Below are 27260 nucleotides of genomic sequence, written 5' to 3'. Positions count from 1 at the left end.
CATACATTTTTGTAAATTACATTAGGTCATGGTATTATGAGTTACCTGTGCTGGATATTGTGCTGTGCACTGGAGTGATACCCATAGACCCCAAGGAACTAGACGTAGATACCTGGTATAGAGTGGAGAAAAAAAAAGAGTGAATATCTTCCAGAACAGACTGTCTTTTCCTATTATGTCTGCACATGTAAAGCAAGTTCAGCATTAATAGAGTTGTAACAGCAATGCAGTTAATTTCCTATTGAGATTTATTGCTGAGATTTAAATTTTTTTTTTTTTGCTTCGATAGAAACAATTGTTATAATGGTTATGTTACATGTGTAGCAGGGATTCATCATCACATCAATTTCCATGGCATGAGTTCTACCTAGTCTATAGCTAGTCCATAGAAGATAGAGGCGCTCTCCTGGTACCATTCCTATTGCACAGAGCAACGGCCAGCAGGCTGTCACTGGTGGGATTATTATCAACATGAACCTATTACACCAAGCGATTGTCGGCTGTATCGGTTTATAATCGGGCAAATGTGGCCAATAATTGTTTGGTGTAATAGGGCCTTAACTTGTAATTACTGCAGAGAGTGCAGAGAAGAAGAAAGAATTTTGAGGACCTTGCCAGGTTATCGTCTAAGCGGGCTGTCATCCCTGGCCGCGGCTGTTCAGCATCCTCCTCCTCTGCTGACTCCGCCCACTCTCTCCGGCGGGCGCGTCTCTGACGCTGCTTCAATTTAACCCTTTGAGGACCAGGCCCAAAATGACCCAGTGGACCGCGCAAATTTTGATCTTAGTGCTTTCGTTTTTCCCTCCTCCCCTTCTAAGAGCTCTAACACTCTCAGTTTTCTATCTACAAGCCATGTAAGAGCTTGTTTTTTACAGGAATAGTTGTACTTTGTAATGGCGTCATTCATTTTACCATAACATGTATGATGGAATTCCAAATATATTATTTATGAAGATATAAATAGGTGAAATCGTAAGAAAGAATGCAATATGGTAACGTTTGGGGGGTTCCTGTGTCTACGTAATGCACTATATGGTAACAGCGACATGACACTATTATTCTATAGGTCAGCCCGAACACAACCATATGCAGGTTACACAGATTCTCTAATGTTATATATATTTTTTTTTATGAAATCCTTTTTTTTGGCAATTAAATATTAATAAAATGGGCCTATTGTGACGCTTATAACGGTTTTATTTTTTCACCTACGGGGCTGTATGGGGTGTCATTTTTTCTGCCATGATCTCTAGTTTTTATTAATACCATATTTGTGAAGATCGGACGTTTTGATCACTTTTTATAGATTTTTTTAAATATATAATGTAACATAAAATCGGTAATCTGCGCACTTTTTCCCCTCTTTTCGTGTACGCCGTTTACCGGTCGCAATGACGCTTGTTATATTTGAATAGATCGGACAATTACGCACACTACGGTATATTATATGTTTATCTATTTATTCATTTTTATATGTTTTATTTATATAATGGGAAAGGGGGGTGATTTAGACTTTTATTGGGGGAGGGGTTTTGGGGTAGTGTGTTAGTGTTTTGAACTTTTTTTTTTTTACACTTTTGAAGTCCCTTTGGGGGACTTCTACATACATTTGTTTGATTTCTTCACTGATCATTGCTATGCCATAGGCATAGCATTGATCAGTGTTATCGGCGATCTGCTCATTGAGCCTGCCTGTGCAGGCTCAGTGTAGCAGATCGCCGATCGGACCGCACGGAGGCAGGTAAGAGACCTCCGTCAGTCCGTTTCAACGATCGGGACCCCCGCAGTCACACTACGGGGGTCCCGATCGGTAAGTGACAGGGGACTCCCCCTGTCACTTACACTTAAACGCCGCGGTCGCGCCGCGATCGCGGCGTTTAAGGGGTTGATGACACGCGGCTGCGTGATCGCTGCAGCGTGTCATTACCGGTGAGGTCCCGGCTGCTGATTGCAGCCGGCCCCCACCTGCTATGAAGCGCGCTCCGCTCCGGAGCGCGCTTCATAGCGGGAAAAACACCCAGGACGTAAGGTTACGTCATGGGTCGTCTGGGGACAGACTTCCATGACGTAACCCTACGTCCAGGGTCGTCTAGGGGTTAAAGGGACAGTACGTCCCTAATTGGTAGTTGCGCCTTCCCTATAAATGGACACCTGCCCTTACCTTCCCTGTTGGAGCCTCTGCTAGTGTGTGGTCCCAGCTCTCTGTGTTTCCTGCTCATGTTTCCTGCCCTCTGAGGATCCTGCTTTCTGCAGTTGCTGTCTGTGACTGCTATCTTGGTCCCTACCATGAGTAGAGATGAGCGAACCTGCCGGATTTCTGGTTCATACGAAGGAACGCCTAGAAAACTGGGATACAGTCTATGGCATAGGCTGTATCCCAGTTTTCTAGGCGTTCCTTACGCCGTATCCACCCGCTGCACGGAGCTGGCAGACAGCAGGAGTCAGATGCTGAGATTTCTGGTTCGTATTAACCAGAAATCCGGCAGGTTCTCTCATCTCTAACCATGAGTCCTGCTGTGTTTCTGCCTGCCTACCTGGTTCCTGTTACAACTTGTCCGCCGCTACTAGCGAGCCAAGCCAGGAGTAGCGACTTGGGGGTTACCTGCTGCAGCAAGTCCATCCCGCCTTGCAGCGGGCACTGGTAAGGACCAGAGGTCCCTTAGACTCCACTCCCTGGTGCGGCTTACGCCATCGCTAGTGGTGGTCCAGTGGATCCACGACTCCAGTTGTTACAGTTGTGCCACAAAGTCATTGCATTAGTAGAAGCTTCTCCACCATGGAGCCATTATATAGGTCCATAGGTGCAGGGAGAGAGGATTCTGGCCTGTTAATGTCTCTGTTCACTACATTGCAGGTATGGTGAGCAGATTTCACATGACAGTAGATCTCACATGAGAGGAAAAAGCAACGTTTCACTTTCTCTTACATGAAAGGAACGCCTGGATAAAAAACATAACAAAACACATTCAAAAAGTGCATGAAAAAACGAAAAAAGAGGAAACATGAAAAAACTGCCATGCTATGAGTAAGGACATTGGAAAGCGGTTGATTTTTCCTACACTTTTTTGTTCTTTTCCAATAAATAGATGGTTTTTATTAGAGACGAGCAAAGCAAATCTGGCGAATCAAGATTCGCTGCTAATCTCGATGTCAATTGGCTTAGTTTGTTTTACAAAAAAAATAGCGGCCACACATGCTTTCTGGAGCATTACTGGATGGAAGAAAGGGATTAACCCATATCCTTTGTGCCCGTCCAATCAGCTGCAGGCCCCTCTGTGATGTCAGCACCTCCCTTTCTATATAAGTATGTTCGTTAATGGGGAGACTAATGTGTGTGGAGGAGAGAGCAGGATGGCAGCAGGCAGTTACAGCAGAGCAGGGAGAGACTAACAGAGTGATATAGGGACAGTGAGAAGAAGAATGGCGGGAATTGGATGATTGACAGGCTGATTGACATTTTTTCAAAATTGTGATTTTCCTATTTTTAACACTTTTACAAAACATGCTTTAAAGTGGTTATCCAGTGAAAATCTTTTTCTTTCAAATCAACTGGTGTCATAAAGTTATATAGATTTGTAATTTACTTCTATTTGAAAATCTCTAGTCTTCCTGTACTTATTAGCTGCTATATGTCATGCAGAAAATGTTGTTTTATTTTCATTCAGACACAGTGCTCTCTGCTGATACCTCTGGCCGAGACAGGAACGCTGTCTCGGTTTTCTATAAATCCCCATAGAAAACCTCTCCTGCTCTGGACAGTTCCTTTCTCGGACAGAGATGTCAGCAGTAGCACTGTGTCTGAATGAAAATAAAACAACATTTCCTGTAGGACATACAGCAGCTAATAAGTATGGGAAGACTTGAGATTTTTAAATAGAAGTAAATTACAAATCTATATAACTTTCTGATATCAGTTGATTTGTAAGAAAAAGATTTTCGCTGGACAACCCCTTTAACAAATCCATGTTGGATGTTTTAATGATGAAATTCATTAAGATTTGATTCACAAATTTTAACAAGTTTGACCGAAAATTTGCAAAGCTCGCGAAACGAATTTCCAGCTGCTACAGATCACAGTGTCCGACCTTCTATTCATACCTGTATGAACGCTCCTGCCCTACCCCTACCACTGACAAATGGGGTAAGCAGAATCATGGTTTGGTAGCGCTGACACTATGATGTAATGGACTTCTTCAGCAGAAATAGGTTTCCCAGCAGGATCACTTTATTTACAATGAGAAAAACACATTTTCAAAGTGAACAAGAAGTTTCCTCAGATTCATGCAGCTACAAACAAAATGATGAACAGGGTTTTGTACATAACTGCATGAGTATGCAGACGTTTCTTTTTCAGTTGAAAAATGCAGTAGTTCATTGACAATAAAGTAATGCTGCTCGAAAACCTATTGCTGCTTCAGAAGTCCATTACATCATACTGTCATCGCTACCGAGTACCTCATTTTCTGTGGCAATGGAATGTAACTCCTTTCTCTCTGCACCTATGCATCTAGGCCAGGTTTTGAACTTAAAGGGGTATTCAGGTGAAAATCTTTTTCTTTCAAATCAACTAGTTTCAGAAAGTTATATAGATTTGTAATTTATTTCTATTTAAAAAAAATCTCAAGTCTTCCTGTACTTATCAGCTTCTGTATGCCCTGCTGGAACTGGTGTATTCTTCTCAGTCTGACACAGTAATCTATGCTGACATCTCTGGTCGAGACAGGAACTGTCCAAAGCAGTAATAAATCCCCATAGAAAACATCTCCTGCTATGGATAGTTCCTGTCTCGGACAGAGGTGGCAGCAGAGAGCAGTGTGTCAGACTGAAAAGGAAACACCATCTCCTGCTGGACATACAGCAGCTAATAATTACTGGAAGGCGTCAGATTTTTAAATAGAAATAAATTACAAATCTATATAACTTTCTGAAACCAGTTGATTTGAAAGAAAAAAATTTTCACCAGAGTACCACTTTAGGCTATGTTCACACTGCGTATATGTCCTGCCGCATATTTTCGCGGCCGGACATATACGCGGTAAACTCCGGCCGGAGATTTACGCTACTTGCGGCCGGCTACGTACGGACCGCAAACTTACGCCCGTAGTCTACTTATGCTTCCCGAGAGCCCTACGTAGCGATCTGACAGCGGTCTTTTACTTGGAAAGCTTTGCCTAGCCCCGGACACCCCACAGAACCTTTTGGATTGGCACAAAAAGCTGCAAAAATGAAGAAATCACCACTACGTACGGGACCGCATGTTACGCTACGGGCGTAAGTTACCGCATTTTCGTCCGCAAACAATGGTCTGGTTCATTTTTTACGGCGCCGCGTACGATCCGGGCGTAAGTTTATATGTAGTGTGAACTGTGCAGCCGTGCATCGTATACTTTTCCATTGTACGCAAACTACGTAAGTCTCCGGCCGCTTATTCACGGAACGCGCTACGGCCGGAAACTTACGTAGTGTGAACATAGCCTTAAGTTGGTTTCCTCTGTCAGAGAGTTCCATAGTCTCACTGCTCTTACAGTAAAGAATCCCTTTTATGTTGGTGAAGAAACCTTCTACATATACAGGGTATTGAGTTGTAGACACAAGGATACTCTGTACATATGAATCTCTGTAAAGATGAACACATAATGAAGCCAAGAACACCCATTGCCGCCAGCCTCACCATTCTTGAGTTATAGATTGGAGACTTCAATGGCATATTGATTGGACAGTTAATTCTCTTCTCCTTTTGCCGTCTATTACAAAACCAAACCCGCACAACCTCTTTCTCCATAGCGAGCTGCTCGGCAATCATGCTGATCTCCTCGGAGCTTGGCTTTGGGTTCTGGAAGAGAAATATAAAAACCAAACTAGTCACCCAGTAATGATGTAAGTAAGAAGTACAGTGTAAGTCCAACATTAATCTTACATCCTGAAAGCGTTTCTCCAGAGTCAGACGTATATTTGTTTCAATGCTTGTTCTTTTCTTCCTTTTACGCCCAAACATTTCACTTAACTGTGGATAAGTAGTATTGGGGGTTATGGCGGAATCTGATGGAGCAGACTCTGGAAGAAGGAAGAGACAATCAGATAATCAGAGCTACTTATTCCAAAAAATCTGCTTTTAGTTGTTCCCTATTGGGCTAAAGAAACCAAAGGGGGATTTTTTTCCTTAAGGAGACTCTGTCAGTAGGTTGATGCTGCCCTATATAAGAAAAACATAAGCTAGTGCCTGAGAAGCTGAACAGAATCATGTATCACTTACATTGTTCTGTGCAGCTGATTTACAGATATCCTCCTGAATAAAGAGGACTCTGAGCACAGCACACTAGTCCTCTCCATTATATGTGTGCTCAGTAGTACTCAATATTCATGAGCACCAGCTCCCTCTGCTGATTGGTAGTTGTCTATCCATACTGTGTATATGTATACTGTGTATAGGCAGACAGCTGTCAATCAGGTAGGGAGTGGCACATTAGGAAGCGCATTCAAAAGGCCATATTACACAGCACGATTTTGAGGAGGAATCGAGCACCGACCTGTCATTACATGCACACACAGTGAGCGAGAAGAGTGGGAGGGGCTGCGGGGAGCAGCAGGAGGGGCTGCCCGGATAATGAGATATTTTGGGCTGTCTTGCTCATACAGCAGACCATTGCTATCGTTATAGTGAATTTTCAACATGTTGAATGACCACAATCAGCTGACATCATGCATGTCGATTGATCGTGGTCTTTTAACATGAGCTATTACACTAAATTGTACACAGAATTGTTTGGTGTAGTAGGGCCCTTATATTAGGAGAACGGCTGAACAGAATGATGTAAGCAGTGCACAGTTCTGTCTAGCATTTCTATCACTAGTTTATGCTGTCCTCATTTAACCCATAGCTGTACCAGGACGTTACTGAACGAACGTCCTGGTGTTGCAAGGGGCGTTCAGACGGGGGTTGCACGGCGCGATCCTGGGTGCTATATGCAGCGATCTCCCTCATACCTGGTGGTCTAGTGGGAGAATCGCCCCCCCCCCCCCCACCGTGACATGACAGGGTCTCTCATCTGCATAGATCTCAATGAGAGATCAGAGCAGTCATACTAGAAGTCCCCCAGTGGGACTTCTAGTAAGTGTGTAAAGTAAATAAAAAATGTTTTCCCCCATCAGTTTATCAGAAGGTGTGATGTAGAGGGCCAGTTAGTTATTCCTAGGTCAAACTTATATTTCTCTCCTCCCCTCCCAATATGCCTAACGGCCACTCTCCATACAAAGAGGAGAGGATCAGGAGACCTTTCATAAGGACAATTATATCTCATATGCTATTATATGCTTTTGTTCATCCAACACGATTGCCTGCACAAGGATGGAGAGACTTGATCCAAAACCTGCAGTTACCTTCCACTGTCACCTCGCACACCCCCCTCCCTCTTTTCTTTTTTTCTCCCCTATTGTTTATCTCTATTTAATTATCTCTCTCTCACCCCCTCCCATTTCCCCCCTCTGTTATAATATTGTAGTGAAAATTTTAATTGCAAATATGAATAAAAACAAGTTTAAAAAAAAAATGTTTTTTTATTAATACAAAATCCCCCTAAACAAATATTTTGGGTATCGCCGCGTGCACCTGAACTATTAAACTATCACATTCCCGATCTCGCTCGGTAAACGACATAAGCGTAAAAAATTTTTGGTCGCATCAAATCTCGAAAAATAGTAATAAAAAGCGTTCAAAAAGTTGCATATGCACAATCAAGGTACCGATAGAAAGAACCAGGGCCGGATTAAAGGGAGGGCACAAGGGGCATGTGCCCAGGGGCCTCCACCACTAGGGGGCCCCCACCAGCCCAAACCCAGAAGTGGTGTCTGGGAGCCAGTCCCACGCGCAAAAAGCATGTGGAAACCCTACCTGGACACAGCACTGGCCACACTGCATGCTGTCCAGGGAGGGAGGGAGGTGTAGGGTTAATCCTGTGTAAGCATCTCCCTCCCTGCAGGCTCAGACTCCCCCCTGATGGGTCTTTGAATGGATTCTTCCTGTCAAGCTTCTGGGTGCCTGTCTCATGCAGAGGTCCTCACTCCCCCTTGCCCCTCCCCCTCACTGCCCCCTCACTGAGGAGAGGACTGCATGGGACCTTAGCAAGGAAACCTGATCTCTCCAGCAGGGATGTGACATCATAGAGCATGTTGGAGCATCTGTCACAGTGGCTGACAGGCTGAAGGAACAGAGAAGAGCCAGAAGAGAGAAGACCTGTCATCTGCCTAGATCAGGTGAGTATGAGGTTTTGTTTTGTATTGGCACAACAGAGCAGGGGTATATACTATAGAGGCATATATCAGAGCAGGGATATATACTATAGGGGCATATATCAGAGCAGGGGTATATACTATAGGGGCATATATCAGAGCAGGGGTATATACTATAGGGGCCGATATCAGAGCAGGGGGCATATACTATGGGGGCATATATTAGAGCTGAGGGCATATACTATGGGGGCATATATCAGAGCAGGGGTATATACTATAGGGGCATATATCAGAGCAGAGGTATATATATATATATATTTTATATATATATATATATATATATATATATATATATATATATGTAATATATATATATATATATATATATATATATAGCCTGTGTGAAGCATATGACATGTAGCCTGTGTGCAGTGTATGATATATAGCCAGTGTGCAGTGTATGGATACATAGCCTGTGTGCAGTGTATGGTATATAGCCTGTGTGCAGCCTATGATATATAGCCTGTGTGCAGCAAATGACATATAGCCTGTGTGCAGTGTATGGTATATAGCCTGTGTGCAGCCTATGATATATTGCCTGTGTGCAGTGTATGGTATATAGCCTGTGTGCAGCCTATAATATATAGCCTGTGTGCAGTGTATGGTATATAGCCTGTGTGCAGCCTATGATATATAGCCTGTGTGCAGTGTATGGTATATAGCCTGTGTGCAGTGTATGGTATATAGCCTGTGTGCAGCATATGACATGTAACCTGTGTGCAGGGTATGATATATAGCCTGTGTGCAGCATATGACATATAGCCTGTGTGCAGTGTATGATATATAGCCTGTGTGCAGTGTATGATATATAGCCTGTGTGCAGTGTATGATATATAGCCTGTGTGCATATGGTGTATATATAGCCTGTGTGCAGCATAAGGTGTATATATAGCCTGTGTGCAGAATATGATATATAGCCTGTGTGCAGCATATGACATGTAGCCTGTGTGCAGATATATATGCCATGATCCTTAGGGTATATTCACATGTACCATATCCGCTATAGATTATACACAGCCTTTAAGTACTTTCTGCTCTTTACTGCTTCAGGTAGTTTATATGGTTGGGAACTGAAGATGGGACTTGCAAGTCCAGGTTCTGCCTGCGATTCACAACTGCATATGCTGCTGTGGTGGCTGACACAGTGGGCAAGAGAGCACAGAAAGTACTGAAGTGCTCTGTTCTCGCATTGAATTAAGTGGGAACACACCACGATGCTCACCCCTCCCCATACTGTCTCTAGGGCCTTGCATCTTGCTCTGGACTGCAGCCTCTAGGGACCATCATATGCAGAACAGAGGAGGATGCTGAGCCACACAGCCAGGAGTGAGGAGGGGAAGGTGCTAAGTCCCCTACAGTAATCAGCCACCTGTATAGATTGTTGTATGGTTTATTTGTGGGGGAAGAAAGTGGGGGGGCCCCAACAAAATTGTTGCCCAGGGCCTCCACCAACCTTAATCCGGCCCTGGAAAGAACACATCATGACGCAAAAAATTACACCTCACACAGCCCCATAGACCAAAAGATAAAAGCGTTATAAGCATGTTAATAGAGCAATTTTAAGGAACATATATTTTTTTTTAAAAGGTTTTCATTTCATCAGATAAAATAAAAGTTATACATGTTACATATCTTTGTAATCATAACAACTTGAGGAACATATATAACAAGTCAGTTTTACTAGGGCGAACGGCGTAAAAACATAATCCCCCAAATAAAAAATTTGTTTTTCTTTTTCAATTTTACTACACATATAATTTTTTTACTGGTTTCACAGCATATTTTAGGCAAAAATTACGTCTGCCATTGCACAGTACAATTAGTGGTGCAAAAAATAAAGGCTCCTCTGGGTCTCTAGGTTGAAAAATGCACGCGCTATGGCCTTATATACACAAGGAGGAAAAAATGAAAGTGCAAAAATAAAAACTGGCTGCGTCCCCTAATGGGCCAAGGTGTTAGAAACCTAGTGACAGATTCCCTTTAAGGAGAGGATCAGAAAGACACAACGAATGATCGTTTGGCTGTCAGCTATTGAACATGTATGGTCATCTTTACCTGAAGAGGTGCTCGGTTGAGCATTGGTCTTGATTAGAGATGAGTGAACTGGGTTTGAGTCGATCCGAACCTGAACGTTCGGTATTTGATTAGCTGGGGCTGCTGAACTTGGATAAAGCTCTAAGGTTGTCTAGAAAACATGGATACAGCCAATGACTATATCCATGTTTTCCACAAAGCCTTAGGGCTTTATCCAACTTCAGCAGCCACCGCTAATCAAATGCCGAAAGTTCGGGTTCGGATCGACTTGAGCATGCTCAAGGTTCGCTGATCTCTAGTCTCGATCAAGCACCCTGATGCTCGATTGAACACTATGCTTGACTGAGCATTGAGCTGAACACTAACTGCCACGCATACAGCTGCAGTGACAGAGAGCCTCCCCAGTTTACTGCATATCCCATTGCCCAGCTAAGATGCTTTAGAATTACAATGGGAATTGTAATTTTGCAACAGCTGGAGAGCCACAGGTTGGGGTAGCAGAGCTCTATCCAGCAGGGAGTTTGGATTTCCCCTTCTTGAGATCACAGGGTGCCCCAGTAGTCAGTGGCAGTAGTTTATGAGTCAGTAGTCAGTGGCTGTAGTTTATGAGCAGTGATATGCTGTATACATCTAGGTATAGGACTAGCCCTAGGTGTATCATTGTGTTACCATTATCTGCACAGTACAATGCTATTTTTTCATCACTGAGCTGCTGTATTAATCCCAGTCATTGAGGAGCCATAACTGATGTTGTGTAGGTTTCTGTGAGCAGAACCAACAGTGTATGCCTCACCTGCATCACTCAGCCACTTCTCCAGTAGGGGTTTTAGCTTGCACATGTTTTTGAAGCTCAGATTAAGTGCTTCAAATCGCGATATTGTGGTCTGGCTGAAATCATTCCCATAGTGTTTACCCATGGCCAATCCAACGTCACCCTGCAATAGAAATTGTATCAGCAGTTGTGTATATTTACTCCATTCAGTTTGTTTGCACTGAGACAACACACTTCTTAATAACATGTTTTCAGAAACAGTTTAAACCAGTTTATGCATTGTAATGAGTAGTAAAGTACTGTACAAAGTTTAGTTATGTGTATACAGCACTGTACTTATCTCACCTGCGTAAATCCAAGCTTTATTCTTCTTTGCTTGAAAGTTTTGGCAAACTTTTCCAGTTCTTCCAAGTCGCTGGGTTCATCTGGAGCCACGGTTAAGTGTTTTGGGGCATGTAGGTGTGGTGCTATTTCCAAATGAGGCTCCATAGAAGAACCTGGGAGACCCGGGCGCCCCACTGCCTGTTAGAAGTTAGTAATAATGATAAGTTCTTAGTTCACAGAGTTTACAGCTTAAGATACTGGGGAGCTAAATAAAAAGCAGCTGGGGTAAGGGTCCTATTCTAAGAGCCAATGGGGGCCCGATCAATAGCTAAATGCTAGATCGGCGCTAGTTTACTGGGCCTATTACATGGCCCGATAATCATTCAGCAAGAGCTGCAGGGACATCGTTACCGATGTCCTTGCAGCCCTTGTTAAAACACCATACTTTACCTAAGCATGTTGCAGGTCTTCTCCTGGTCCTTCTTCCTCCCTGTCCCATACGCAGCAGGAGCTTTGGTGCCGTGGTGGTCCTGGCCAGTGATTGGCTAAGCGGTCTGTCAGCTAAGACAGGCCACACCAAAGCTGCTGCTGCGCACAGGACCGGGAGGAAGAAGGAGCGCAGGAGAAGACCTGCAACATACTTAGGTAAAATATGGTGCTTGCGAAATCGCCGGTTGCCCGCCATGCATCACTATTCCATGCAGCAATGCACGGTTGGTGCCTGATGATTTCAGGTTTGAATTGAAATAAAGGATCGTTGTCTCTATCCCACGGAGCGATAATCGTCCGAATCAGGCCGATTTGGCCGATTATCTCTCCGTGTAATAGGACCCTAAGTCCTGACGCATGCGCTAAACCATACTCCCCATTTACCCGATGGAAGGCAAAAGTGTGTTATTTTGACCTCAATTTGGGGCATATGTATTTTCTGGATGGAATAGCATAGACTATAAGCCATTCCATTTAGCTGGATCATGTAAAAAAATATGTACTGCTTAGTGTATGGTATATCTTTTAATGACAGATATATCTGATGGGCACAGCTTGACGCAGTCTGAACCCTGCCTAATTCTAAGATAGCCTAAGCTTAGACTAGACAGTCTCTTAATGCACATGATTTATAACTGTGGCTCGGGCTGTTTGGAAATCTGTTATTCCATATGTGTTATTCCATGTGGCTCGGGCTGTTTGGAAATCTGTTATATTATTATACTGCCTAGTCTGTTTTTGCTCCATCTATTAGCAAAATTATCTATTTCTTCCCCCAATGTTTTCTATTAATGAGAGGCCGGTGTATGCCAGTACACTTATGCCAGTCAGCAACGTCTGTCAACCAGGCCTTCAGCAGAAGAAAAGCCTTGTCTGTTAGCAGAAGAAAAGTTTTGTTTGTCAGCAGCTCCTAGTCAATCAAATAAGCTATGATGAATTTGTAGAGGTTCTTGTTTTCCCGTAAACCAGACCCATTTTCTGCTCAGATTGAGATAGATTTATATATGTTTTACACATAAGAACACTGTGTTAGCTTGAGACAAGTGACTGAAAGCCCTTCCCATTCACAGTCTATACACAGATAGCTGTCAATGACAGAGGAAGGCTGGGCTGGACTTGGCACTTGCTGCAGACTGATAAGCACACTGTGAGCAAATGATAACCCAGTGTCACATTGTTATTGTATATGTTGAGAGAAGCAACTTTTCAACTTTTCCAACCAAACTAATTGTTGCTCCAAGCTTTACTTTTGCTCTGTTTTGTTTTTTTATTTAAAAATCTATATTATTATTTAAATTTTTATAATATTTTTCTCATCTATGTTTCAGTTCTATAGGGACAATACTCCATTACTTCAAACATACATACAGAAATATGTCAGCCCTGAGGCTCTGACACGTAATATTATAGATGGTACCTGAGAAGCCAATCCCATTCCAGCTTGAGATCCGGCCTGCTGATGTGGCAGAGCAATGAGATTCGGTTGTAGAAGACCTATAGATGTAAGAATTATGGTTAATAACTACAGGAGAGCCTATATTCTTCCTGAGGACGTTGTGGTTCACAACAAAACCTGTTAAAGGGGCCTTTATATTTTACTTATCGATTCCAGCGTCTTTGTCAGTGTTAGACCACAGACTTCACTGACCAGTTCATAGAGAGAAAAATCCCTCTGGGTACACAGGAATATTTGTATTCTTTAACTAATTTTTTGTCAGTTTATTAAAAATTAGAATAAAAGTTATATTTTAATCGGTTAAGGTCACAGCTAAGAGGGTTTTTGTACTCCAGACCCTCGGGTCTGAGGGTATCTGTGTATTCTAATATATTTTGTCACCCCTGACCTACCCAAGAGAGCAAAGAGGTTCTGTATTAAAAAGAACAAGGAAACCATGTTTAATTAATATATATGACTATGTCTAGAAGGTCTAAAGAAGATTGTATGTCATGTCATTCACATAGGATAGCCCTTGTGTGTGCACATATGTCTGGATTTAGCCTCCATATATGTATTTACAATCAGAAAGGCAGACACAGGACTCAACAACTTCTGCTGCTGTTGCATTTTCAGGCTGCACTTTGCTAATGCTTACTACTCACTGATAGGTAGTAACCTTATTATTCAACATGGTACTGAGAAGGTGGTATATTGCTCCAGGACCTCTTATTCTGCATTTATTACCCCAGGTGACTGCATCCATTGGTGTAGAGCCCAGTGTCTGGATTTCATTTTTTTGGAGACCCCAAAAATAGTTTCCAATGATTATGGCTAGAAATAGTCAAATCTGATCATTCAGAATTTGAATACCAGTGGATGCAGTCCTAGGGAGGGAAACTATGGATCTATGTATCATTTTCTTCAGCCACCGGTATTCAGATGCTGAATGATTGGACCAGAGCATGTTAGAGTTGCGCTCATCTCTAGTTATGACCACAGATTCTGGCAAACATAGGGTTCATACCTGGCTGCTACTAACTTTTGATCCACCTATTTATGTGTACTGTTAGGGAATGGCAATAAATGTTAATAAATCCATGTTTATTAGATCTTAGATTAGGTTAACAAGTTATCTGGAGCCCCACTCAGGGAGCTCTGTTGCAGATTCCATTTATTTAGCCAGATCGTACTGGAAAAAAAAACAATGCAAGCAGTCTATTCTTTTCCAGCTCAATCCTGCTAAATAAACGATCACCAGACGCAAACTGAGTAGACCCCATTAAAGACAATGGAATCTGTTGGGATCAGGTTACATGCCAAAATATTGCCCAAATACATCCAAATTAAAATAGCCACTTTTTGGACTACAGTTTTGGCTATAATCTAAAAAAAGGCTACAAAATGATCCTAAAAAAGCCAAAAACTAAAAACAAAATAAAATCTGAAAATAAAGTCTGTAACTTCTTATGTTTGTGCCTGAAAATTGACTTTTTTGAAGGATACATATAGGGAAAGGGAAAGGATAAGTGTATTATTATTAAGAATAATTATGAGATGTTAAATACTTTTTGTATAAAAAGAAAACAAAAAGTATTACTATCATTTTAGTAGTGAAATAATGGCTAAATAGTGCAGGGTGTATGGTCCTGTAAGTTGTTAGTGTTGGTGAATTGTGGGAGGAAGGTTTGTGTAATAGTCACACTTCTACTAGCAATAAAAATTCCTACCCGTACGAATCCAGCAACTAGATAGACCACAATGCTCCAGTAGATGTCACTATGCTGCCTTAGTGTAAAATATCTGTTAGGCCATGTACATACATGAATCTACCAGGAAAATCTGATGTCTCTGCTTCACAAAACCCTGACCGCTCACCAGCCTGTTCTCACATTAGCAAACTACGGATGCAGATGGGCATATGTACTAAGGCCACATGTCCCAGCCTGACTGTGGGTCTGATGAGCCACACTATGACATAGCTGGGATTTGCGATTGGAATATAAACACAACAAATTGTTAATATGACGCTATTATGAAAAGGCATATGTTTTAGTACTGTACTGTCAAAGCCAGCCTTCGGTGCATGTAGCCTGTGCAATGGTGCTTCACCCTAATAGACAAAAAGGGGGGCCTATTGGCAGAACGAAGAGCCATTGGCTTCCCGGTCTGCCAATTACTCTTTAGCCACAGGCAGCATTATGCCTGACGTCACACAAGGCAGCTCTGTTGCCCAGAGCCCTGGTACTCATGTGACATCACTTGTGCACTGCAGAATGAGAAGGTTAGGTGAAAATACTGTATAAGGACACATAAGGGGCCTAACTACTATATGGATGCGAAGAAGGGACCTTTCAACTATATTTGGGGCATAGAGGGGACATAACTACTCTATGGGGGAACAGAGGAAACCCGCCTACTATATGATGGCACAGAATTTACCTAACTAATATGTGGACGCACAGAAGGAATGCCTGAAGAATATTCTGCACAGGGTGCCATCTACCCTAAGGCTGGCCCTGTCTACTGAAGACCTATACGTGTGGAGCTTAGATCCTTGTGAGATTATTATTATGCACTAAGCAGTCCAGCACAAAACAATCTAAATCATTGGGGCATGAAATGTGTTAGATTTTGGGGTATGCAGTATGTTAGAATCTACAGATTCTAACCTTTTTAAAACTAAAAAGAGGGACTTACTCTTTGTTAGAAGGGATGTCTTATGATAAGCCTATCACAGTGCAGTTAGGATCAATGGCAGTCAGATGTACAGGACTGTGGTCTTACATATCATATATTCATATATTCACATAATATGAATCCTAGCATACAAAAATCCCACCATCTATAGGATACAACTGCCTGATGTTAATAATACTTAAAAATAATAATCCTATAATTTCAATTGCGTGCATGGATGCTCACAAGCAGACACATATCAACCATTTAAGAAAAAGGAGAAATCGATCCAGCGTATTTCAGTAAAACTTCTGCTTTATTTAGAATTCATTAAAAACAGGACAATTCACACCATTGTGCAACACACCTCTTAGTCTCTGATGACGCGTTTCGGACGCATGTGCCCTTTCTCACAGACATAAGCCAATACTCCCTACCCGGTTTAAATGCACATAATACAGGTGTATTCACTAATTACAGAAATGCATTACCCTACAGAGCAAACCTTACATGTGTAATACAAATACAGTGGTGCCTTGGATTATGAGCATAATTTGTTCCGGGATCGCGCTTGTAATCCAAATCCACTCTTAAACCCAAGCAAATTTTCCCATAAGAAATCATTGAAATGCAGACAATTGGTTCCACACCCCAAAAATAATGATTTATTATTCTGAATAACATGTAAAACAGATGAAACAAACATTCAGAAACAGCAGAATATGTGATACTATAAGTTACTGTACAGTAATGGAGAGGATGGGAAACACAAGGGCTGACAGAGACTGCAGGGAGCATGAGGGAATGAGCAGGGCAGATGTGGGCACATACATGCAGCACTCTCTGTCCGGGAGAGAGAGGTTACAGCTATGAAGAGATTACCTCCACAGTCCTGAAGTGGATCTGCAATGATTTGGAAGGTGAGGGAGATATCCTGGGTCAGAGTACAGTGCTGTAGACCCCGCTATGCAGACCCTGTCCCTCCCCCACTCCCCCTTCCACCCAGTACAGGGAGCTCTTAAACCAAAGCAATGCTCTTAAACCAAGTCACAATTTTGAAAAACAGAGCTCTTAAACCAAAATGCTCTTAAACCAAGTTACTCTTAAACCAAGGTACCACTGTATACCAATACTGAATACAATACATATAAAATGGCTAAAAATATTATACAACTGTTGAAATTTATGTAGAACGATCTGATGTTATAAAATACCAAAAACGCACTGCATTACCAGTCTCGATGTGAATAGGTGTTAACAATAGTATGAATAATTTTCGTTCACTTACATACGTTTAAGGGCCCGATTACACAGGACGATTATCGTGCAAAAAATCTTTAAATCGTTCATATTTAAACGATAATCATTCTGTGTAATTGCAGGCAACGATCGAAAAATCGTTCGTATGTCGTTGATCGTTGATTTAGATCTGAACCTAAAATTATCGTTAATCGTTCGCTAATCGTTCGCTCAAGTTCCGCATTTTTTCACTAATCGTTCAGTGTAATTGCACATTGCCCAATGTTTTGCTGGGATCAGAAGGAGTAAATGATCACAGTAACGATCGCAATAATTATTGTTCTGTGTAATATGGTGAACGATTTCAGGCTAACAATAAACAATCTCTTTTGCAATTGTTTATCGTTAGTTGTTAAAAATCGTTCCATGTAATAGGACCCTAAAAGTACTATCAACCTCTCAGGAATACATATAATAATATAATATTGCCAAAACGCAATATTCCGAAACGTGTCATCAGAGACTAAGAGGTGTGTTGCACAATGGTGTGAATTGTCTTGTTTTTAATAAACTCTAAATAAAGCAAAGCAGAAGTTTTACTGAAATACTCTGGATCGATTCTCCTTTTTCTTGGATGTTCAAGCACTTTACCGAATTTGGATCCATGCATACAAGTAAAACAGTGGGTGAGCTGACACTTTTGAACTTTGTTAGTTACATATGAACCATTGCCTGATGTAGAGAGTGGAAGTAGATTTTGGGGGCATCAATGACAATAAAGTATTTATGCACAGAAATAAGACTGTAATATATTTATTTACGTTGGAAAATTATATATTTTTATAGATACTTTGATTTTATATAATATAATATTTTTGTGTAATACAGACTAGGGACAGGTACAGTATTGCTTTGTGATAACACACCGGCAAGAATTGGGCAGTCTATACCACTTTAAAGCAAATGTACCACTAGGTACATCACTTTGTGTTTTTTACATGAAGAGATCGGCGCCGCCTGTCTCCATTGATTCTAATGGAGCCACGTCACAGAGAAGAGGGAAGATCGCCACTGGGGCCCGTCCCCAGTGCTTCGTGCCGGTCGGTTCTTGGGAATAGACTGGCGCTGTGCCCGGCAATCGGGTGGCGGTTCCAAAAAAAGGACCATGGCGCCGGCATCCCTGCACCGCCGCCGGTCTGTGTATGTACAGAACACAGAGCGATATACCTTTAGGAACATTCGCTCTAACATTAATGAGGAGCAAGTAAGGGTAGAGCACAGGGTTTGTATATCAGCACAGAGCAAACACAATGTGTATGGGCAACCTTAAAGTCAGCTTTACTCGAAGATAAATTGGACAGAAAAGATGCTTATTATATTTTGCTCTTGTTCACAGTTACACTTTTTAACTACCTATCTAAAGCTGTACCTGTCTACCTACTGGGGGCACCTATCTAACTATAAGTGGCCTACCTACTTCATGGGGGATAATACATTCCTACTATGGGGGAACAATCTTTGGCCCTATTAAATATGGCAATGTCAGCCTATTCGGCTGATAAACATCCCATGTAATAGGACCCTAAGATTTTTGTCCAACAGGTTCTATAAAAATAAGTCATGGTTGTATGAAATCATCAGTGCTATCTTGGCTGGATAGAGAGTAAAAAAGGAGAATGACATTAATCTGAGGAGTCTCCTTTGAGTCACTGGATGTAACTGCACTGTGATCACACAGTCTGCAGAGCCTATGTAGAGCCGATATCTAGCACTGTGGACTAATGTAAAAACCAACATTTGCTTAGTTCTGTGGCACATTGGTGCACATTGGTGCAAGTAGTCAGACAGAAATACACATAAAAAACAGCAGTCAGATCCTTGATAGAATTCTGCATACAGCCCTGCTAACCACAGGTCACATTCAGTTCAGTTCATTTTCATTTACAGGGGTGTGTAGCACTAAGTTGGAGGTTTTACCACATAATTATTCACAAGATGTTCTGTATATCTAATTAGAATTAGATAATTGTTCCATCAATCTGGATATAGGCATAGGGAAGGCTAAAGTGATATAGGTTTATACCGTATGTGACACTGTACATCAGTCATATTAATGCATCTATAGGCTCTTTTCCTTTAAGAGGACAGCTACTTTGCATACTTGTCATTGGGAGCATTCCGTGGCCTTTAAGACTATCTACACCAGTGTGACGGCCTTCTTATGGAGAACTGGGAGCTACTGGGGGGGGGGGGAGGGGAAGAGATGTGGACGGAGGAGTCAGAACAGTTAATAAGGATACTTAATTACATACATATCAAAGCAGTCTGATCAATAAAGTTGATAAAATCAATAAAACTAGACTTAATAATGCCAGAGACAAAATGTGACATAGCAGGAGACATGGCTGGATGATAGCTATAGCTGGGCTCAAATATATCAGTTCCTTCAGGATCAGTTTTTTTGTGTAAGCTGATGCAAAAATGGCATTAGGTTTCTCACCATTTTTTTTTTACTAAAATGTACGCAATCTGTACAAATGAATGCAAATGAAATGCATATGCAACTGCAGCGTTTCTGTGTAGTTGAGACAACAATAGATAGGAATAGTTGTTCCTAGAACTTATTTTATGCAGTTTCACTTCATTTCTTTTTCCCCCATTTAAGTCGATGTATGGAAAACACAAGGCTGTTATGGATTCTTAATTTACAGCATTGCACCTTAATATCATCTCTTCTTTTTATTTTCTTTTGCAGCATGTGAATGGGGTTTTGAAAAATCTTATCACGTGAATATAGTGAAGACATTTGCATGTAAATAGGCACCAGTTCTTTCATGTCTGAGCTTGGTCTAACCAGGTAATATGTCAGCTCCAATAATAGAGGGAAAAAGTCCCTGTCATTACCAGCCTCAGCCCTATTATCAATAAGCTATGCCAATTATGTGCCATGATAAATCACCATTCCGGGAGGCTTTACAGTACTGAATTTTCTATGAGATTATTGAATTAAATGTACCAGCGTTACATCACTTTTATGTTTTTACCATTAATAGACTGTCGAAGGCACTGGGATGCCGCGGTCCTTTTTTTGAACCACGGCGCAGGTCTGTTTCTGGCCATCAGCCCGACATTAAGCACTGCAGGCGGGCCGGCCCACCACCCAGTGGGAGGAAACCAAATCCCCTCTATGACTCAGCTACTTTAGAATCAATGCACAAGGGACAAGATATTCTAAGGGTCCATTTACACAGAAAGATTATCTGACAGATTATCTGCCAAAGATTTGAAGCCAAAGCCAGAAACAGACTATAAACAGAGATCAGGTCATAACGGAAATCCTGAGATTTCTCCTCTTTACAAATCCATTCCTGGCTTTGGCTTCAAATCTTTGGCAGATAATCTGTCAGATAATCTTTTTGTGTAAATGGACCCTTATGCTGGGTTTACACGGAGCGATTATCGGGCGAATTTTCGCGATAATGATCGAATTCGAACGATAATCGTACATGTAAACGCAGCGAACAATCGAAAAATCGTTCATTTTGATCTTTTAACGTGTTAATTAATCGCCGTTCGCAAAAAAAATCGCCGATCGCTCCGTGTAAACAGTCGTTGCGCGATAGTCCGGCCGCCCGCAGCCCCGCCCGCAGCCTGGCCCCCCGCTCATCCGCAACCCCCCTGCGCCGGCTTGATCGCCTCCCCCGCTGCCGCTCCGATCGCCACCCCTGCCGCTCCGATCGCCTCCCCCCCGCCGCTCCGATTGCCTCCCCCGCCCCCGCTCCGATCGCCACCCCCGCCGCTCCGATCGCCACCCCCGCCGCTCCGATCGCCACCCCTGCCGCCCCGATCGCCACCATCGCCGCCACTCCGATCGCCACCCCTGCCGCTCTGATCGCCACCCCCACCCACCGCCGCTCCGATCGCCCCCACCGCCATGGCCAAGAGCATACGTTACCTGCTCCGCGCAGCAGGTCTTCGGACATCCCCAGCTCCCCTCTTCAGCGCACTGATTGACTGAAGAGATGAGCCGGGAATTTCAAACGGCTCCTCTTCAGCCAATCAGTGCTCCTCTTCAGCACTGATTGGCTGAAGCGGAGCCGTTAGAAATTCCCGGGTCATCTCTTCAGCCAATCAATGCGCTGAAGATGGGAGCCGGGGATGTCGGAAGACCTGCTGCGCGGAGCAGGTAACGTATGCTCGTGGCCGCGGCGGTTGGGGCGATGGGAGCGGCGGAGGCGATCGGAGCGGGGGGCGATCGGAGCGGCGGCGGGGGGGCGATCGGAGTGGCGGCGGGGGTGCGATCGGAGCGACGGCGGGGGTGGCGGCGGAATTGGCGATCGGAGCTGCGGGGGTGGCGATCGGGGTGGCACAGGGGGCTGCGGTTGAGCGGGGGCGCGGGCTGCGGGCGGGCCGGGCTGCGGGCGCACGATCGCAAAATGATTTTTCCGTACGATATATCGTACCGTCTAAACGCTGATCGCTATACAAAAAATATCAGTAGTTCGAAATCGTTAATCGTACGATCGGGCCAATAATCGCCTCGTGTAAACTTAGCATTAGTCAAGTTGATCATCTGTTGAGCAGGGCCACGGCTCTTTTATACACAATGAATAGCTGGAAACAGTTGGCTGCAATTATTGTGTAGTGGCGGCGCTGGGTTACTGCGGTGCAGCTGCCATTAACTTCAGTGGAGGGTGCGCTGCTGTAACCTGCTGCATTTATTGTGTATGTGCTGGGGCTTCGGCTTTGCTGAACAGCTGATCAGTGGAGGTTTTGGGTGTCAGCACCTCCCTGATCAAATGTTTGGTGCAACCTTAGACTGTCTGACTTTAAGGCCCTTACACATGATGATAAGACACCTTGTAATGAATGCTTGTAGCTGTCCACCTTAAAATACTCTTAGGGGGAGATTTATCAAAGGGTGTGAAATATACAGTGGTGTAAACTGCCCACAGCAACCAATCACAGCTCAGCTCTCAGCTCTGGTAAAATAAAAAAGACGCTGTGATTGGTTGCTGTGGGCAGTTTACACCAGTGTATATTTTGCACCCTTTAGCCTTAGTTTAGACCACCTTGCATTATGCAAAAAATGTGTGACAAAAGTGTAGTCCAGTACAGTGGTCCCTCAACTTACAATGGCCTTAAGTTATAATATGTTCAACATACAATGGTCCTTTCTGGACCATCATAATTTGAAACCAGACTCAACATACAATGCTACAGACAGTCAGGATCTGCAGCACATATAAAAAACTTGATGATCGACCAAAGAACATAGTCTTTTTATGGAAAAAATCCCAGTATTACTAAAGTGCATGCTGTCTAGTAGTGTTTCTCTACAGTACAGTGTGATACTACATGTCCTGTATTGCTCTCTACCTGCACCAGGATGAGTTGCTCCTTTGGGCACCAGGTGAGGACGGCTTCATGTTATTTTTCTGGGTACCTATGTGATCTGTACAAAATTTCCATAGAATTTCGGTCTCAACATACAATGGTTTCAACATACAATGGTTGTCCTGGAACCAATGAATATCATATGTTGAGGGACCACTGTATTTGGTGCACAATGTTGCATATTTCTATAGTAAATCTTTCCATTTGTCTATGTTAAGGGAATTTGTCAGCTGAAATTCAGGTTCCAAACTGCTGACACTGTCATAGCAGACACAATGAGACACATGATACTTTTTTATATATCCATCTGTGCTTCCAAAATGGTACAAAGAGTCAAAAAGGCTTTTCCAAGTTCTTGAAAAGCTGCAAATAGGAATATTTCCTTTCTCCTCCCCCCCGTCTCTCCCTGCTTGATTGACACATTGAAGCAGGGTCAGGGATAGGGCGGGGGGTATTACAGCTTTCTGCTATTTAGGAGCTCGGGAAAGCCTGTTTGACTCTTTGTACTATAGTATAAAAGCATTTTTCCACATCCTGGAAGCACAGGCAGATATATGAAAGGTACCATGTGTCTCCTTGACCTAAGAGCTAACATGTCTCAGCACAGACGTGTTGTTACAAAGTAGATAATGAGAACTTTCCGAACCTTTGGATCTATCTGATTTCTTCTAATCTAAACCGCGTGGCATTTTCTTGATGAATTTATTTTTTGTCTGCTAGAAAAAATATTTGTGTAGTTTAAATAAATATTGATTGAGTCTGTGTGCACTGGCTGAGCAACCATAGGAGCCAACGCAGCACGTATTCATGTCTGCATATTACCCAGTGTTCATCTTTAATAAAACAATTATGACAGCTATCACTGTCCAATGTATGGCAAATACTAAGCCCTATGACAGACAGTATTACTTTTAATTACTTTGTGTGTCAGACATTAAATAATGTTGTCTTAGTTTTCTTTTTATAATCTATCTTTTCATCTAGTTCTCTAGAAGTAAAGATCCACCTTTCAGCTTCAGGCCATATTAGTCACTCTATGGGGTATATACCTCATTCAGTTCCACAAAGGCGGACATTTTTTTATTACACTATCATTATAAGTGCATATGATCAGTAACTGTCATTCACACATATACATAGAAATATCTGCAGAAATCTATACTTGGCCTCTCCCCGGTCTAAAATAGGCAATTAAAAAAACAAACAGCAAATGCATGAAAAGTTATAAAGTCATTATTATTATTACCTTGCTGGACAGGCTGTGACTGTGTGAGCAAAAACTGGGAAGCTGGCTGTAAGTGACTGGGGACCAATACTAGTTGTTGGAGGGAATGTAAAGATGTCATATCCTGCAAGACATAATAAAAAGTTATTCTTAATGCTTTTAATAGTGCTTTTATTTGTATAGCAACAACTGATTCCACGGCACGAAAATTAGAACAAAAAAATGTAGCTGGAATTGCCGGCATACTGCTGGAGTTCTAATGTGTATTACAGATACCTATTGCATTTTTTCATTCTAATTTTTGTATATTTCGTTTAAACATCCCTTGAAGGGACAAAATATAGAAAAAACGGATGAAAAAGTTAAATAGTTTACTGTGGTGGGTGGAAGATATAACTGACGTCCGAACAATTGTTTGCCCATCAGTTATTGAAGGTGTATGGCTACCTTGTGGTGCTCGGTTGAGCATCAAGCTTGATCGAGCACCACAATGCTCGACTGTACATTATGCTTGCCGTAGCATGCTCGCTTAACACTAGTCCTAATGTACTAAATCATAGCCAATATGCTACTGAGTTTTAACCCCTAGCCGCACCATGCAGTTATAATACGTCATGGTAGAAGGTTAGTTTCAGCACGATGACGTATTATAACTGCGCAGCTTCAGATGCTTGCTGTTAACACAAACAGTGACCGGGAGCCGCAACTAAACTGTCAGCTGACAGTCTAGTGTAACTGCCACTGGACCCCCAAAAGAGTTCCAGCATCGGCAATTGCCGGCATTGGTGGATCGGCAACGGTAATTGGTGTGGTAAAAAATACATAGGATTACATTGGAATCTCTGCAAAGAAAATGCAAATTTTAACTTTTCACTCTTACTTTGCAGCTATTCCTGTGAAATGCCCAAAGGGTTAAAAAAAACTGTGACTGTAGATTTGAATACTTGAAAGGGTGAAGATTTCAAAATGGGGTAAACTATGGGGGTTTCTAGTATACAGGCCTCCAAAATATATTCCAAAACTGAACTGGTGCCTAAAGAATTTCTCAGTTTGAAATTTTCATGAAAAATTAGAAAATTGCTACTAAACATTAACGGCCTCTATCATCCTAAACAAGTAAAAGCATGTTCACCAAATGGTATTACTATTTTCCTTATTGGCAGAGACTTTCAAATGTAGAGAAATGCTATTTTTTTAAATTTTTCACAACATTTTGGAGTTTTTTCACAAAAAAGTTCTAAAGTTATAAACCCAAATTTACCACTAAGGTCTCGTTCACACAGAGCAAAAGCAGCTGAATTTCTGCACTGAATCAGCACTGAAATTTCAGCCGTTAAAATAGGTGCAGAGCTTATTTCCATTGTGTTGAATGGAAATTCTGCTCTGCAGTTCACACGGTGGAATTTCCGCACTGAACTAATCCGCTTTCCGCAAGAAGAATGAACATGTTCATTCTTCCACTAGCGGAAGCCTATACAAACAAATGGGGCTCTGTTTTTCTGTTTCAGCGCGGAATACGCGCGTATTCAGCGCGGAATACGCGCGTATTCAGCGCGGAATACAAGCGTAATACAAGCGGAAATTACTCGCTGAATCAGCGCGGAAATGGGGAAAAAAGGGGGGGAGGAGGATTCTAGTATATATTCTGGTATAGTCTAGTTTATTCGCCAAATACTCGCTGAATTTCAGCGCTGAATGCATGCGGATTCAGTGCGGATTCCTCGAGTATTCCGCGCTGAATTTGTCAAGAGCTGATTACGAGCTGAACACTTTCCTAGCGGAATACGCAGGGATTCTGCTTACATTCTGCTTATATTCTGCTCGGAATTTAGCGTCAGTTGATTTCAGGCGGAAAAATTTCCTCGCGTAATCCGCCCCTTTTGCTCTGTGTGAACGTAGCCTAACATAAAGTAAAAATATATATCACGAAAAAAACAATCTTGGAATTACAAGGATTGGTTAAAGCATTCCAAAGTTATTGATGCTTAAAGTGACACATGTCATATTTGAAAAATTTGGCCGTGTCATAAACACCAAAATTGGCTGTGTCCCCTAGGGGTTAAGGCACACAAATACAAGAGTCCTCCTGTACAATGTCCCCCAGCATCCAGCTCTTCTTTCAAATACTGTACTTCTTTTTAAAGGAGTCTCTTTACCAGGTATCAGATATTACATATCAATCTTTACACTGTTATAGGGGTATAATGCTTTTCAAGAAGCCTAGAAGGCGAACATGCACAAAGAGGAAATGCAGAGGAAAAAGTCAGAGGAACAAAAAAGAGGGGAATTGAAGGAGGGTATTAAAAAGAAGAAAGGGCAGAACGGAAGGCGAACACTGACTTACTCCAGGCATTTGCCCACCACCCATTATGGACCCTTGAGTAAGATGGCATGGTCGATGGGGTATTCCAGACTGTAATGTCTCACTGAAGTCTTCAGTTTTAATCTAGAACATAAAGAAATATAACTATAAACAGGGTTTGTATATGAAAATACTATCTGCTTAGAGGCCTTTGTTGCACCATGTTTGCCAGTATTTCAAGTAGGAAATCATGAAAGTTAGCAAGACCATGGCCCAGGTCTATCACGTTGACTAAAACTCCCGGCGTCTGTTTTTCCCACATTAACCAGTCAACCAGAGCTGTAATTGGTTGTTGCGGGAAAATCAAGACAGTGTGAGTTTCAGGCAGCTTGAGAAATCCTTTCATTTGAAGTTGCCCCGAGAACAACAATGGAGGATGTAAAAGGCAGCAGCTTTTTTTTTTTTAAGTAAGTTATATAGGTAGAAAATGATCTAAAAACACATATGAGAAAGAGAAACGCATTTGGATATTGTCATTAATAATAAAGGCCCATCTTATTTTTTATTCATGAACTGGCTCCAATAAACTAACAATTGCAAGTTATTATGCATTAAAACCTTCCTATTGCTATTAGGCTTTTATTTTTGTATTAAAAAAAAAAAAAAAGTTCTTATTACTAAATAACACCTGAGGAAGACATCTGATCGCCATTGAAATGCGCTGTCCATTACTTAGCAATTTTTATTTTTTTTTAATATACAACCATCCATCTGTGTGTGCGTCCTGCGCCTCTTCAATGGAAAGTCTGGTTTGTACCATATTGCAGCATTTCCAGCTGATCTTTCATTGTGATGAGTGTTGATTTAGCTTTCCCTGGGCACCAAATGTTCCTGTACTGTATCACATAGAATTGCCTAAATGCAGTGTTGTACCTCTCTTAAAGCACAAGGTCATGTGGTTCAGCTATCCAATGAGGGTAGACGCCGTTTTTGCACTGCGTGCGTACTTCCAAGGTCTCTCACGGCCTCCCTGCATGGTCATTGGATTAAAAAAAAGCGCCAACTGCGATGGGAGGGC

General features: G+C 42.2%; 1 protein-coding gene and 1 long non-coding RNA gene across 8 annotated transcripts in view; one reads left to right on the top strand and one right to left on the bottom strand.

The window, feature by feature from the left end:
- The window catches only part of POU2F3 (POU class 2 homeobox 3), a 94165-nt gene that overhangs the window by 3532 nt on the left and 63373 nt on the right, over positions 1-27260 (bottom strand). For 3 of the 4 annotated variants that reach the window (XM_069948556.1, XM_069948558.1, XM_069948557.1), the window contains exons 4-11: positions 26225-26326; positions 23902-24004; positions 13323-13399; positions 11438-11614; positions 11114-11255; positions 5918-6054; positions 5672-5833; positions 46-112 (exon numbers count right to left, since the gene is read on the bottom strand). In XM_069948556.1, coding sequence (XP_069804657.1) covers positions 46-112; positions 5672-5833; positions 5918-6054; positions 11114-11255; positions 11438-11614; positions 13323-13399; positions 23902-24004; positions 26225-26326 — 967 coding nt within the window. The remainder of the gene's footprint in view (positions 1-45; positions 113-5671; positions 5834-5917; positions 6055-11113; positions 11256-11437; positions 11615-13322; positions 13400-23901; positions 24005-26224; positions 26327-27260) is intronic. The other variant, XM_069948559.1, reaches the window with a different exon arrangement.
- LOC138769858 (uncharacterized) overlaps positions 1-27260 on the top strand; it is a 54174-nt gene that overhangs the window by 19180 nt on the left and 7734 nt on the right. Inside the window, exons 4-5 of one of the 4 annotated variants that reach the window (XR_011359333.1) lie at positions 11495-11623; positions 13234-13574. The exons of 1 other annotated variant lie outside the window; for it this stretch is intronic. This is a non-coding gene — a long non-coding RNA (uncharacterized lncRNA). Of the gene's footprint in view, positions 1-11494; positions 11624-13233; positions 13575-20013; positions 20116-27260 lie in introns of those variants that run through there. 2 more of the 4 variants (XR_011359336.1, XR_011359335.1) reach the window with 2 other exon arrangements.

This window comes from Dendropsophus ebraccatus, chromosome 12 (genome assembly GCF_027789765.1).
Source record: "Dendropsophus ebraccatus isolate aDenEbr1 chromosome 12, aDenEbr1.pat, whole genome shotgun sequence".
Lineage (NCBI taxonomy): Eukaryota > Metazoa > Chordata > Amphibia > Anura > Hylidae > Dendropsophus > Dendropsophus ebraccatus.
The sequence above is the reverse complement of the archived record's forward strand: the minus strand, read 5'-3'. Positions and strand labels throughout refer to the sequence as shown.